Source organism: Nuphar pumila, chromosome 8, assembly GCF_984573655.1.
Source record: "Nuphar pumila chromosome 8, dmNupPumi1.hap1.1, whole genome shotgun sequence".
NCBI lineage: Eukaryota > Viridiplantae > Streptophyta > Magnoliopsida > Nymphaeales > Nymphaeaceae > Nuphar > Nuphar pumila.
Window position 1 is genome coordinate 17,248,365 of NC_143256.1, and position 13,413 is coordinate 17,261,777.

A 13,413-nucleotide genomic window follows, 5' to 3' on the forward strand; every position below is an offset into this window, starting at 1 on the left:
ATCTGACGTCAATATGCAAATGAGTTTGGAGTGATCCTTTTCAACTCTTGTAATCACACATAGATCAAAAAAATTGATCTTGCTTGATTATTTTGCTTATGGATGGGTAAGATCACGTGCAACAATGTGAAAGAAGTAGTAGATATGACAGAAGAACAACAGGGAATGAAAGAAGGAGGAAATATGCCAACGTGACCAAATTTCAGTTTTGGATTTTGGAAATAAGAGAAACACGTTGGCTTAAATAAAAAAGGGGAATCAAAAGAGGTACTTGAAGAAGACAATAAGCAGATTAATGATGTATTTCAAAAGAGCAAAAAGAAAGAGGAGAGTACGAAGAAGAGATTTCAGTCCGGACTGCAGATTTAAATACAAGAGAAATCGATAGGAAAAATGAGAAAACAGGTACCTTAGAAGGAGACAAATCAGTCATAGAAGGAACCGATCTTCAATAGTGAACCTGCTGCTCTGATACCATGATAGAAATCATGGGTTCCTTTCTTCATCTACAAGCAACAACACATCATGGGGAGAGAGAACGAGGCTGCAGCAAAAATCCCTAATCAGGGTATTCATTTTTGCTTCTCTGATTAAATACACACAGATACAATAGCTAGGGTACGAAAATACCCATTACATGTTATGATAAAATTATAGCATGTCATTAAGGAAACATTAATGAGCATGTGTTTAAAATGAATTGGGTCTGGATCCTGAGATCCAGACTTTATACTAAATGACAGTATCTTTTCACGCCTAACCCGTTTATTAAACGGGTCGGGTTCGTGTTAGGGGTATGCCAACCCAGCTGACCCGTTTAATAAACGGGTTAGGCGGGCGGGTCAACCTGCTAACCGGCCAATCCGTTTACCCGACCCAACCCGTTTATAAACGGGTTGGCGGGTCGTGTCGGGTTACCCGTTTAATAAACGGGTCGGGTTCGTGTTTGCCACAGCCGACCCGTTTAATAAACGGGTCGGGTTGAGGTATGCTGACCAGCCAACCCGCCGGGTCGACCTGCCAACCCGACCCGATTGCCACCCCTAATTGAGATAGGCAACAATGCTCCATCTTGAGGTGTTGCAAAGATATCTATCGAATTGATTTATGAAGTCAAGCCTTGAACTCTCTTGGAGAATTTGCAATTCTATTCAGAAAATTTGAAGTGCTAAACATCTTGAATGCAACTCTTTCTTATTAAAGTGGCAAGTCACCAATATATGGTTGCTTCTTTTCATAGATATTATTTATCACCATAAAGCTTCCTAGAAGTTTCACCTGAATCTCTGCCTTTTGTAATATTGCTTTTACATGAATTCTTTTCAAATGGCCCAAAAGACATGGCTTTATAATTTGGCTTCAACATTTAAGCTTATGATCATTTGTCTCTTTTCTATTCAATGGTACGGAATTCACTCTCAAAGAAAATAAAACCAGAGGCGGTTCTTTTATGCACATACATGCAGGTCATCTATTTTGTACTTCAAAGGAATTGGCATAGAAGATTCCTTTTTGATGAGTAGCCTTCAATTTTTTGAATATTCATGGCCCATCTCAGTATCATTTCATTGTGCATGAATTGATTAATCCGGCTAATCGGATAACAGATATGTTAGTTAATTCACAAGGCTCCAAACTGACTAATAACAGTATCTTCCAACATATTCTCTCTAAAAGATAAATATACTCTTTGTTGTTGTAACTTCAATCTCTAAGAGGTACGTAAATGAGACCAATTTCTTGAATTAGAAACTTAAATAGCCTTTGAAATTCTATATAATATTCCATTGAAATAGTTTGACCAAAATATGCAAGTAATATCATTTTCAATACTCCTTGAGAAGAAATAAAAAATGAATTGAGATTTGTTCACGCCCATGCTTGAAATGAGCAGTACTACATCTTTTAAGCAAGTAATTCAACTTTATGTTCATGTGGTGAAGACGAAGAATAGAGAAGAGATAACAGGAGGTACCACAGGGCTGTAAAGTGCCTCATATGGTGGGTGATGTCGCAGTCAACTCTCTTGTATGTTATGTCTAACTTTAGGTTAACCTAATTACACATATACCTTTTGAAAGGTACACCTTGCCATGTAATGATATAATATGACGAGCAGTGCTTCATTGGCCTAATCATAGCACTATGGATATTGTTTTGTTCTGACATTGTTACCGTGCCAGTTGTAATTTTGACATATAAAATGTCATGAGCGGAAATTCTCTTGATCCAATGTTCACAGCATAAGGAATTGATTTGTATGTGACAGTTGACACTATTTGTTATTCATTATGTAAGTTGTACAAGTGGAATTTGATTTTCGCACGTGCATGGTATAGTCAACCTCTCTCACGCTCTCTATAAACAGGCAACTAACTACAATTTGTATTCATACATGTGCATATATGTATTGGATAAACTGGGAGCTATGTCACATAGGTACGGGTGCAGATGCGGGGGCGGCGATGCGGCACTTTAAAAGAACTTGGGTGTGGGGGTGCGGGAGGGTATATATATATATATATTTTAACACCACCCCTTTACCCTTTCTCGCGGTACCCCATTCTCAAGCCCCATCCCTCTTTACCCCTTCTCGAGGTACCCCCTTATTTTTTTAGTTGGGGGGGGGGGAGGGGGGTGCTCGAGGTACCCTTACCCATTATCGAGCCCTGTCCCTTTTTTTAATGGACAAAGTTAACCAAGTCCATTTTGGACAATGATAACCTTGGGTGCGGGTTGACCGAATTGGGTGCCACACCCGCGTCGCGTCGACGTGGGTGCAGAGGCCTCTTTGGTGAGTCCCTGTGACATAGACTGGGAGCATGTCTGTGCTCGCTAGTATGTCTAATGGCAATAACATGTGAAAGATTTCCAAAGGCTATTCGGTTGGAGATTTTCTCCTCGTTTTTAAGTTATATTGTCCTAGTCCAATTTGATGATTTTATCAGGTGTTCTCCAAATATTTGGTCCTCTTCTTTGATGTTCGGATAGTAAATATAAGGGATAGTCCATATATTCTTGTCTGGAAAGCTTTCCAGCCAATTATAAAAGTTCAATACACGGTAGTATTGCTCACCAAGTCTGATGAATAGCATATTCCTTTAATAAGGAACAATTTCTTAATCTACCTGCCAAATTCCAATTGATGATATCCTGCTGTGGGGCTTATATTTTGCTGACTGTAAAACAATTGTAGCTATGTACAATATGTTCAACTTGCTTTTGCTACAAGAGATGATCCTTTTCCCAAAATTTTACAGGTAAGGAGAATTTCGCTGCATGCTGATCAGTGTGGTGATGAAGAACAAATTGATATTGGTGCACAACCAAAGGACTTAAATATTGCACTTGATAAGCCCGAGCTGGCATTGCTTTCAACTGATTCAGGAGTAATCATGCTTCGTGGATCCAAAGTGTTGTCAACTCTGAATCTTGGGTTTGCTGTGACGGCATCTGCAATCTCACCTGATGGAAGTGAGGCCATTGTTGGTGGCCAAGATGGGAAACTCCACGTCTATTCTGTCAATGGGGACACTCTCACTGAAGAGTCAGTCCTTGAGAAGCATCGTGGTGCTATTAACGTCATTCGTTTCTCCCCAGATGCCTCTATGTTTATTTCTGGTGATCTCAATCGAGAAGCTGTTGTATGGGACCATGTCACTCGAGAGGTACCATCTCTCTCTCTCTCTATATATATATATATATATATATATATATGTGTGTGTGTGTATCAATCCTTGAACACAAGCACACACACATAACAAAAAGAAAACAAGAATTGGTGTATGTACAGAGTCTACAGACAGTATGCGAGGGAGATGCACATTATAACACTTTGCAAACCATGTAAATCCTTTTTTTTTGTCTAAGAGAAATAATTTAAGCCAGGGGATAAGAAATCTTTCAACAAGCTTACAGAATAGATCAAATTAAGATTCTTAACCACCAGTCCTATTCCGACCAATCCAAGCTAAATCCCCATCTGGCCATTTTATTGGCACAATCCAAAGCTTGTTTGAACAACCACTGAAATGCTGGATAAAACCAAAACAAATGCTCAATTGTTTCGTTCTCATCGAAACAGAAGTAGCAAGTACTTGCAAGCTGGAAACTTTTGTCTTTCAATTTGCACTGGTTATTAACCTTATCAAGTGCTAAGAGCCACACAAATATCTTGGCTGTAGGAGGGATGGAAACCCTGGACGGTGTCATTTGGAAAGTGGTCTACATCTTTACAGCCAAAAGCATGGCTAAATGAAGCTATAGAGAACATAACACATCCGTCACATTTCCATATAAGGAATTCTCGCTGTCAGAAATTTTCCATGGGCCTAAAAATCCAATAGCCATAACCAAAACCAATCTTCTACCTCTTGCTCCTTGAAATTCCTTCTGAATTCAGTGAACTAACTAGCTCTTCCTTTCCAACATTCACTTACAAGTATGCTGTTATCTCTGTTTATGTGAAAAAACGGTGGATATCTTTCAGCAAGAGTTACATCCCTGGACCATAAGTCAGTCTGGAACCTCAGCTTGACCCCTTTGCAAGCTTGATTTGAACCATAAACTTAATTACCAATTCAATCACCCCCCTTTGCAAGGTCGTACTCCCTTGAAGATTTGATTATTTGGTTCCAGCCAACCACACCACCAGCTGAGATAGAGCTACCATTTCCACGTACCAATCCATTTATCCCCTTCACCCAAGCCTATGGGACCAAAAAACAAGTTAGATTCCAGATTTGTTCAAAGCTAACAGTCAGATCTGCCTATGATTCCAGTAAGTGTTTTAAAATTTAACATTCAAAACAAAGAAATCTTCTGAAAAATATTAAATCCATAGAGAAGAAAGAGGTTAGAAGATTAGAGGAAAAAGCATGAAGATGAGATTAATAGATCACTTCGTCATGGCTGCTCTAATTCTGTGTCAATTTTTGTCATTTCAATTTGACTCAATGAAATAGGAAAGAGAAAATAAATATTCCAACTACAACAGGTCGATGTCCCAACTCATTAATCACATGGGATGATCTCTCATAATAGATTAATCCTCACTAGGATTGAGTTAATTTTTTTTTATTAGTCAAGCTAGGTTTGCCTGAATATGGCCCGGTTGAGATAGTGTGACTCCAACTGGTACTACAAATCAATTACCCGAGCCATTGATGACAATGATACAATACTAATGCATGTTACGTAAAGCAAAAATAAAAACACATATTGAAGAAATGCCACGTATCCTTACATCTTGTCCTTAAGAGTTAATTAAACAGAAAGATGAGCATTGTCAGGGATAGAATGGGCATGTTACAAGCTGTCTGAAATTACAGAATACAAAAAATTTGACATGAAGCAAGTTGAAGGAACTGGGAAAAGGAGGAGCCCAGTAAAGATTGGAGATCAGCAATAAGCAGGAATATTACTATTGGGGACCATAAGTTTAGCTTTAAGCAACAATGGGATTACAAAGCAAATTGTGGTGCATAAGACAAATACCAGTTTTGATAATAATGGTGTACTTTGCTATTAATTGCATGTTCTGGATTTTCATGAGAAGGTGACAAAGCAATCAAGACCTAGAATGAATTGATTCGGCGCAATATCCCTGTTATGAAAAATGTAGTAGACATTCATTCTATTGTATGTCAATGGCATTCTAGATCCAAAAACCTTGAAAATTCTTAAGCATTTATGGCCTTGTGTGCGGTATTATAATTACCCTTGTTTTCCTAGACTACAAAATGCCTATGTCACACGGACTCGGCTAGGGAGGTGCCGCACCCGAGTCGACACGCCCCGACACGGGTGCGGCTTCGGACTCGGCCCGGACTCGGTCAACGCCGAGTCGGACTCGGTCAACGAGTCTAGGCCGCGTCCGTCCACATTTTGGACTCGGTCAACTTTGACCGAGTCCAAAAATGTCCCTTTTTAAGACAAAAAACAAAAAAAAATAATTTTTATATATCTTTTTTTTTAATATATAACCAGACTGTGCAATGCAGTTGCACAGTCACAGACTGTGCAACTGCAACTGCACAGTCATTGCACACAGTCTGTGTGACTGTGCACAGTCTGTGTGACTGTGCACAGTCTGCACAGTCACAGACTGCATTGCACAGACTGTGTGCACAGTTTGTGTGACTGTTTCACAAGTCACAACTTATGTAAAAATATGTATAAAACACGATAAAAGGTAACCCAACCATTTGAGATAGCTAAATAAATGCTTTTCCAGTTTAAAAAAATACTAGTTTCACAAGTATTAGAAAAGCTAGCTTAAGAACTACCATAAAGAAATGGGAATGCCAAATTGAAACTTTCGAAAAAATTAAGGTCATAGTTTTGGCTACTTAATTTTAATTGTTTACTAGAATTATATATATATAGCCGAGCCCCCGTGTCCAAAATTTTTGAAATTGCGCCGCACCCGTGTCGCACCCGCACCCGCACCCGCACCCGCACCCATGTGACATAGCAAAATGCCATGGTTCAATTTATCAGGCACAATGTAAATCCTATATGGTTTTTTAATTTTCTTTTTGTTTCCTAAATTCTTTTTACACACATTAAAGTAGTGGAAGGCTGTCATGCTTCATCCATGTTTTTTTTTTCTTTATTTTTGATAGATTTTGTCACTATATTTAAGTTGTTCATACTTCTAACTTTTTGGTTCCCATTTGCATAGTCCATCTCTCTTTCTTCCTTTCCCTTCCGCATTAATCCTTTTTAGAAATGTAATGTTAATTACCAAGGTTTGATTTTTAACTTCCTGAACATTTGTCTCACTAACCAGTTGACTATCTTCTGCAGGTTAAGCTTAAGAACATGTTGTACCATACTGCTCGTATAAATTGTGTGGCTTGGTCTCCTGATAGCACAATGGTTGCTACGGGATCTCTAGACACAAGCATAATTATATATGAAGTTGATAAGCCAGCTTCAAGTCGTATAACCATAAAGGGTGCTCACTTGGGAGGTGTTTATGGATTAGTTTTCAATGATGATTGCACTGTTGTAAGCTCTGGTGAAGATGCATGCATTCGTGTGTGGAGATTAGTGCAGCAGTAACGGGATCGTAACTGCAATTGATGGTTGATTTGGCTTTGGAAGCAAGTTGTGTGGCCTTACATTTCTTGCTCTGTGCAGTCTTCGTCAAAAGAATTCTCTGTTTTGTTTGTAGGAAAACCCTTTCCAGTTTGTCTTTGATTGAAGACTAGAAGAACATAGCAGAATGGCTCGTGTTTTGATATGATTTTGCTGATGTGAGTTTTTCGCCTTTTTTGGGTTATATTGGGTGTTTTTTTTTCCTTCTCCTTTTGTCGGTCTGATCAGCCATGCATACACCTAAATATTTTCCATGATCATATTTGTGTATGCAATGTTCATTGCTGGAATTGTGATGAAATAATAGAATGCTTAATCCCTTGGCCTATTCGCACTCTCTTCTTTGTTCAAGCATGGATATTGCTTTCTTTTCGGGGGGGGGGGATGAAAGAGACACTCTTTCGTAGGAAAGAGAACTTTTACTAAGGGAGGTGAAACAAACATCTCCATGGAAAACATGTGGTGGTGTTTACATAATAAAGGCAAACAAGCATCTTTCCTGTCAAAATGGGTTCACACCACTGTTGTCTGTATCGGAATCGGACTTGTATCGTTTGGCCCAATGATTCAGGTGAATCCTCCAATATCCATTCTCAAGTGAATTATTCTGAATTGGCCAAAAAATAATTAAAAAATATTGTGTCAATCAAAACGTGACACATGTTAAAGCCATTAAAAAGTCAATCATATACAAATATTTTTTGAAACGAGGAAGTCTACATAAAATAAATGCAGAAATTAACAAATGTTTGTGAGGATGAAGAAGTCCACATAAAATATTTATGAAAATTGAGACATTCTGCATAAAATAATTGTGAAAGTTGACAAATTATGCAAACTTTCTCATTCTAGTAAATATTTGCATAAATTTATTAGCATCCATTTATTTATAATGAACCTGCTTGTATATTCTCATACATTCATTCATTCATACATGCTCATATATTCATTCATTCATACATGCTCATATATTCATTCATATGTGTGTGTGCATGTACAAACCACAAAAATAATAAAATTTCATAAATCAAAGCAAAAACTGAATCTAAACCATACAAATAATAAAAGAAGTGCAACATTATCCACTGCTTATATGTGTGTATGTGGTTACATCCTTAATGTTTGAAGCTTACAATATAAATTTACATTTAACCCACAAGTGTCCACAACTCATCTATCGAGATATCGACACCTGGCACCTAAATGATCGATGTCATCTCAACCTTTAGCTTTTCATTGGCCTTTGTACAACATCAAATTGGCAAAGGACTGAGCTCGATAAACGGTGTCTGAGATAGATGCGCATTCTATTCACATCATTCAATTCATCAACTATTCCTCATTTAACTATTTATTGATTAACTTTGCATGCATCCAAGTAAACATTACCACTAAATAACATATATTCTACATCATCATCGTTCAAAACATTTATCCATATTTGTTGGTTGTTTATGTTCGGAGAATAACTATACTGGAGGCTCAATAAGTCTTTCATATATCAATTTTATGAGATATTAAAGTCATAAATTCTTTAAGGGTATTATTTTTTAAGACCACTATAGATCTTTGATTAGATCAATCAGACCTATAGTAGTGTACTTTATCCCTTTTAGATGTCATCTTTGACCGCCTACAACAACCACTATAGATGTTCAATGCTTGTGCACAGTGAACCCTAGCCCTATTATACTAAAACAAGAGCAACAAATATTAATTAAAGGGCAAGAAAACAATCCTAAATCATCTATAACAAAAACAAATATATATATCTATGAAAAAAAACCTAAACATAGTAAACCCTAAACGATAAATCTAGTGGCTGAAAAAGTTGATAACAACATAGGAAAACATGCAAAAGACATCCATAGCAACAACCAAATAGAAATATGCATAGGGTTATTAAATTATCACATATAAAAAAAAGTTCAGTGTGAAAAAACAAACAATATGCATATATATTGTATGGAACTCACTGTTCAAACTTGTAGATGGGAAAGTCGATGACATGGATGATACCACAACCTCCTCAAAATGCAGTGTCAAATTACACGAAAATCTTTGCAAGGAGTGAGAAACAATAAAGAGGGTTCTAGAAGGTAGAAACAAACGAGAAAAAGAAACCCTAGGTACAAAAATGAGTTTATATATGATTTGAGAACTCCACAAATCATAAGAAAACTTGCATAGTATTCATCCAAAACATATGCAATGTATCGGCAAATTTTGCATATTTGTCAGAAAGTCCACATATATGCAAGAAATCTGCGTATATGTCATAAATTCACAAATATTTAAGTATGATATTTGTGATGTGACATTCTGTTTAAGTAGAGGTTCACACATATATTTATGAGAATTGGTAAAGTATATGCGAATAAGTAAGGATATTTATGATTTTTGTTGTTTCAGACTAACCAGATGTGCACAAATAAATTTGTGTGAGGTTCGTATTATATATGTGAATTATGTAGAATATTTGCTATGTTAGGGCTTTTAGTTTAACTGAATGTTCATAAATAAATTTATGTGAATTCGTGAGGCACACATATGAAAGCGTGCAATTCTAGATTTGAGTGTTTGCACTAGCTGACGAGTGATACAATTTTATCGTAATAACCCATCAATTTGTAATTGTGAAGGGTAAAAATGTCCTAACAAAGTTGGGTATTTACGAATTTTGACATCAGGAGAATAGCAAAAATTATAGGATTTTTAGATAAATGTACCAAATTATTCGTATAGTATGGTCATTTTTCGACCTTATTATTTGTTGTAATTCTTTTAAGTTGAGACATAGCCATGGATAGGCCCTCATTTATATTTATAGGTTAATCTAACATTAAACTAGTTGTATTTAACATTGATGGATTCAACCTTTAAAATGCTTTCAAAAGAATAATATTTTGTAAAATGCATAGTTACTTTTTGAGGTAAAAAAGTAATTTTGATAGATTTATAAAGTTATTTTTTTGAAAAAAATGTTTGACTTTTAACCTTCCTCCAAGTGTAAAAGACTTGTAATGCCCAAAAAAGAGACCTGGATTTTCAAAAATGCTATTTTTTTTAAAGATATTTTAATCATTTTAATAAATTTAAACTCATCTAATGTTAAATACAACTAGTTTAAGTGAAGGTTCACACATATATTTATGAAAACTGGTAAAGTATATGTGAATAAGTAGGATATTTGTGATTTTAATAGTTTCAGTCTAACCGGATGTGCACAAATAAATTTATGCGAGGTTCATATTATATATGCGTATTATGTAGGATATTTGTTACGTTAGGGGTTTCAGTTTCACTGAATGTTCGTAAATAAATTTATGTGAGTTTGTGAGGTTCACAAGAAAACGTGTGATTCTGGATTTAAGTGGGAGTTTGCACTAGCCGACAAGCATACAATTTTATCGCAATAACCCATCAATTTGCAATTGTGGAGGATAAAAAGGACTTAACGAAGTTGAGTATTTGCAGAAGAATAGTGAAAATTATACGATTTTTAGAAAAACACATCAAATTATCCATAGAGTACGGTCATTTTTCGACCTTATTCTTTGCTATAATTATCTTAAATTGAAACATATCCATGGATAGGCCTTCATTTATATTTATAGGTTAATCTAACATTAAACTAGTTATATTTAACATTGATGGATTCAACCTTAAAAATGCCTATAAAATAATAACATTTATGAAATTGCATAGTTACTTTTTGAGGTACAAAGGTAATTTTGATAGATTTATAAAGTTATGTTTTTGAAAAAGATGTTTGACTTTTAACTTCCCTCCAAATGTAGAAGACCTGTAGTTCCCAAAAAAGAGACCTTGATTTTCAAAAATGTTATTTTTTTAAAGATATTTTAGTCATTTTAATAAGTTTAAATTCATCTAATGTTAAATACAACTAGTTTAATGATTAGATTAACCCTATATTTATTTATTTCTTGTTCTAATTACAAATAGTTGTTACTATCTTACTGATCCGGGCTGAGCACAGCTACCTGCATATACCATCTAGGGTAGGGGTCCCATCCCCTAGAGCCAGCCTCTTCACCTGGTTGCTACTCTTGGATAGGGGGACCTGAAAAAGTGGGGCATGCAACTGCCCAGCCCTTGTGCTCTCTTTTTGGAGTGCCCTTTCTTCAAGGAGCTCTTACGGCTAGCCTGGTCGCTGCCTTACCCAATGGTTAATGGTTAGGATGGAATCCTGGGCAAGAGATCTCCTTCTTGGGCCTTGGTGCTTTGTCTGGCACTGTTGGATCATCTCAGCCTGGCACGAGAGGAATGCCAGAATCTTCAAAGAGACAAGCTGCAATGTTGTGTGACCTGAACCGATCTATCATTTCTGATGTGGAGCATTTGGAGAGGCTACACCCCATTGTAAACGGTGACCTCTATATGTAAAGTTTGTTCTATTTGATTAAGGTCGAATTCTCAACGACCAACCAGCTTGTATGAGCTGAATGAAGAAATGATTTATTCCTTCAAAAAAAAAAACTACATGAAGAGAAAAGTGAAAATGCACTATGATCCTTTAAGAAAATTACCTTTATGTAATTGTTGCATAGTTCATAGGAGATATGACTTGCTTAGATTCAGGGTCAAACCAAAACCCTTTCAACACTCGGAAACTCATTTACTGCATAATACGTTTTGGACCATGCATTTTCTGTGGCAACTTTAAGACCCACGTGCTCGACCCATTTGACTACCTTGAAATGGCTCCATGTAGACTGTAGCAAAGATGGAACCATCTAGATCTCAAATTTGATGAATAATTGCTTATAAAAAAATGATGAATAGTTTGCAAGCTACATAAACATTTTTTTATAACCATGCAAAATCCTCAACAAACAATAATTTGATCAAAATAAATGAAATGGCTAAAATTCCATACACTTAATACAAAACTAATAGACACCCACATTTGAATACAATGAAAGAGTAAAATAAGAAATAAAAAATAGCATTGACAAATAAAGTAGACTACTTTTGTTTGACAGTCTATTTGAAACAGTTTCTAAATATTAATATACTTCAATTGTTGCTTGAATGACAATATCTTTGAACCAGTTTCTAAATATAAGTATGCTTCGTTGTATCCAGATATCATTTAGGCTGAATCCAATATGATTGAATGAGCTAACTAACTAAAACCGGCACTATGAAATCTAATACAGGTCTGAATGGCAGACACCCCCGATAAAATGCCATTGGTGCTTGATATGTTATTTTGCAGTTTACAGTTTAGTATCAGGGAGGTGTGATGCTCCACGCGGTTTGACTATAGACGTGCTAATCATGTACAGGTGCTGATCAATCTCTGCAGTCTCCCATTTGTAATTGTTCTACTTTCTGCAATTTCTCGCATTATATTTTTCCTTCTACTTTTCCCAAGACTGATTAATTGAAACTACAAAGGAAATTCATTCAGGGTATGCACGTGCAAACACACAAACACAGAGAGAGGGCTGAGAACAGAGAATCCATCACCTTATGTGGTCTTTCCATTGGAAAGAATTCTTATCAATGGTGTACACTCAAAAAACCAGAAACACATCCCAGCCAGAAATTCAATAATTGTACATACAAACTAACATGACACAATGCATGATAATGATACAATACAGCATTAACAAAAAGAAAGAATGGATAACATTTACAATCTCAAATTGGTTTGCTAGGCCAATGCAAGCAAAAGACGTCCTAAACTCTAAAAATAATCGCAACCTACACAGGTTAAAACACCAAAGGCAGCTTGTTAAAAGAATAAACAGTCTGCTATTTATACATGACTGCCACAAAATGGCAGAACATGTGCAGGCCTATCAAGAATTGGCTTGTTTCGAGGCAACACAATGACCCTACTCTGACCCCATAGATCACAAGTGGTACCATTAACTGATGACTAGTTGCTTCCATGAGATCTAATTGAAGAGATCGACTGAGCTGATATAGATGCAGTTGGACTGTTAAGATCCCGCTCCCCATTCATCATTTTAGTTCTTCCACTCAATCGAAGCATAGCCTCTTCCGAAACCTCACCAAACCACTGATCATATGGCAGTTCACTGTCAAACCAGAAAAATGATTAGCATGACAAAATTTTCAGAAAAAAATTTGTTTGTACCAAGTCTCAGTCACCAAAGGGACCAATGAAGTATCCATGAAACCAGGTCATGGTTAGAACTCCCCATACAATGTGTCAAGCATACTGGTTTTCGCAACAAAAGATCTCTCAAACCTTGAACTACTTCAATATAGACTACACTCAAGAGACTTGAGCACATAAGAGAAAACAAACAA

The 13,413-nt window shown here is 36.3% G+C and overlaps 1 protein-coding gene across 1 annotated transcript in view; it reads left to right on the forward strand.

Moving 5' to 3' along the window:
* The window catches only part of LOC149829691 (actin-interacting protein 1-2-like), a 49,421-nt gene extending 42,231 nt beyond the window's left edge, over positions 1–7,190 (forward strand). Inside the window, exons 5-6 of the mRNA XM_090016067.1 lie at positions 3,261–3,668; positions 6,811–7,190. Of these exons, the coding sequence (XP_089872193.1) occupies positions 3,261–3,668; positions 6,811–7,068 (666 nt within the window). The 3' untranslated portion in view covers positions 7,069–7,190. The remainder of the gene's footprint in view (positions 1–3,260; positions 3,669–6,810) is intronic.
* The last annotated feature ends 6,223 nt before the right edge of the window (positions 7,191–13,413 follow it).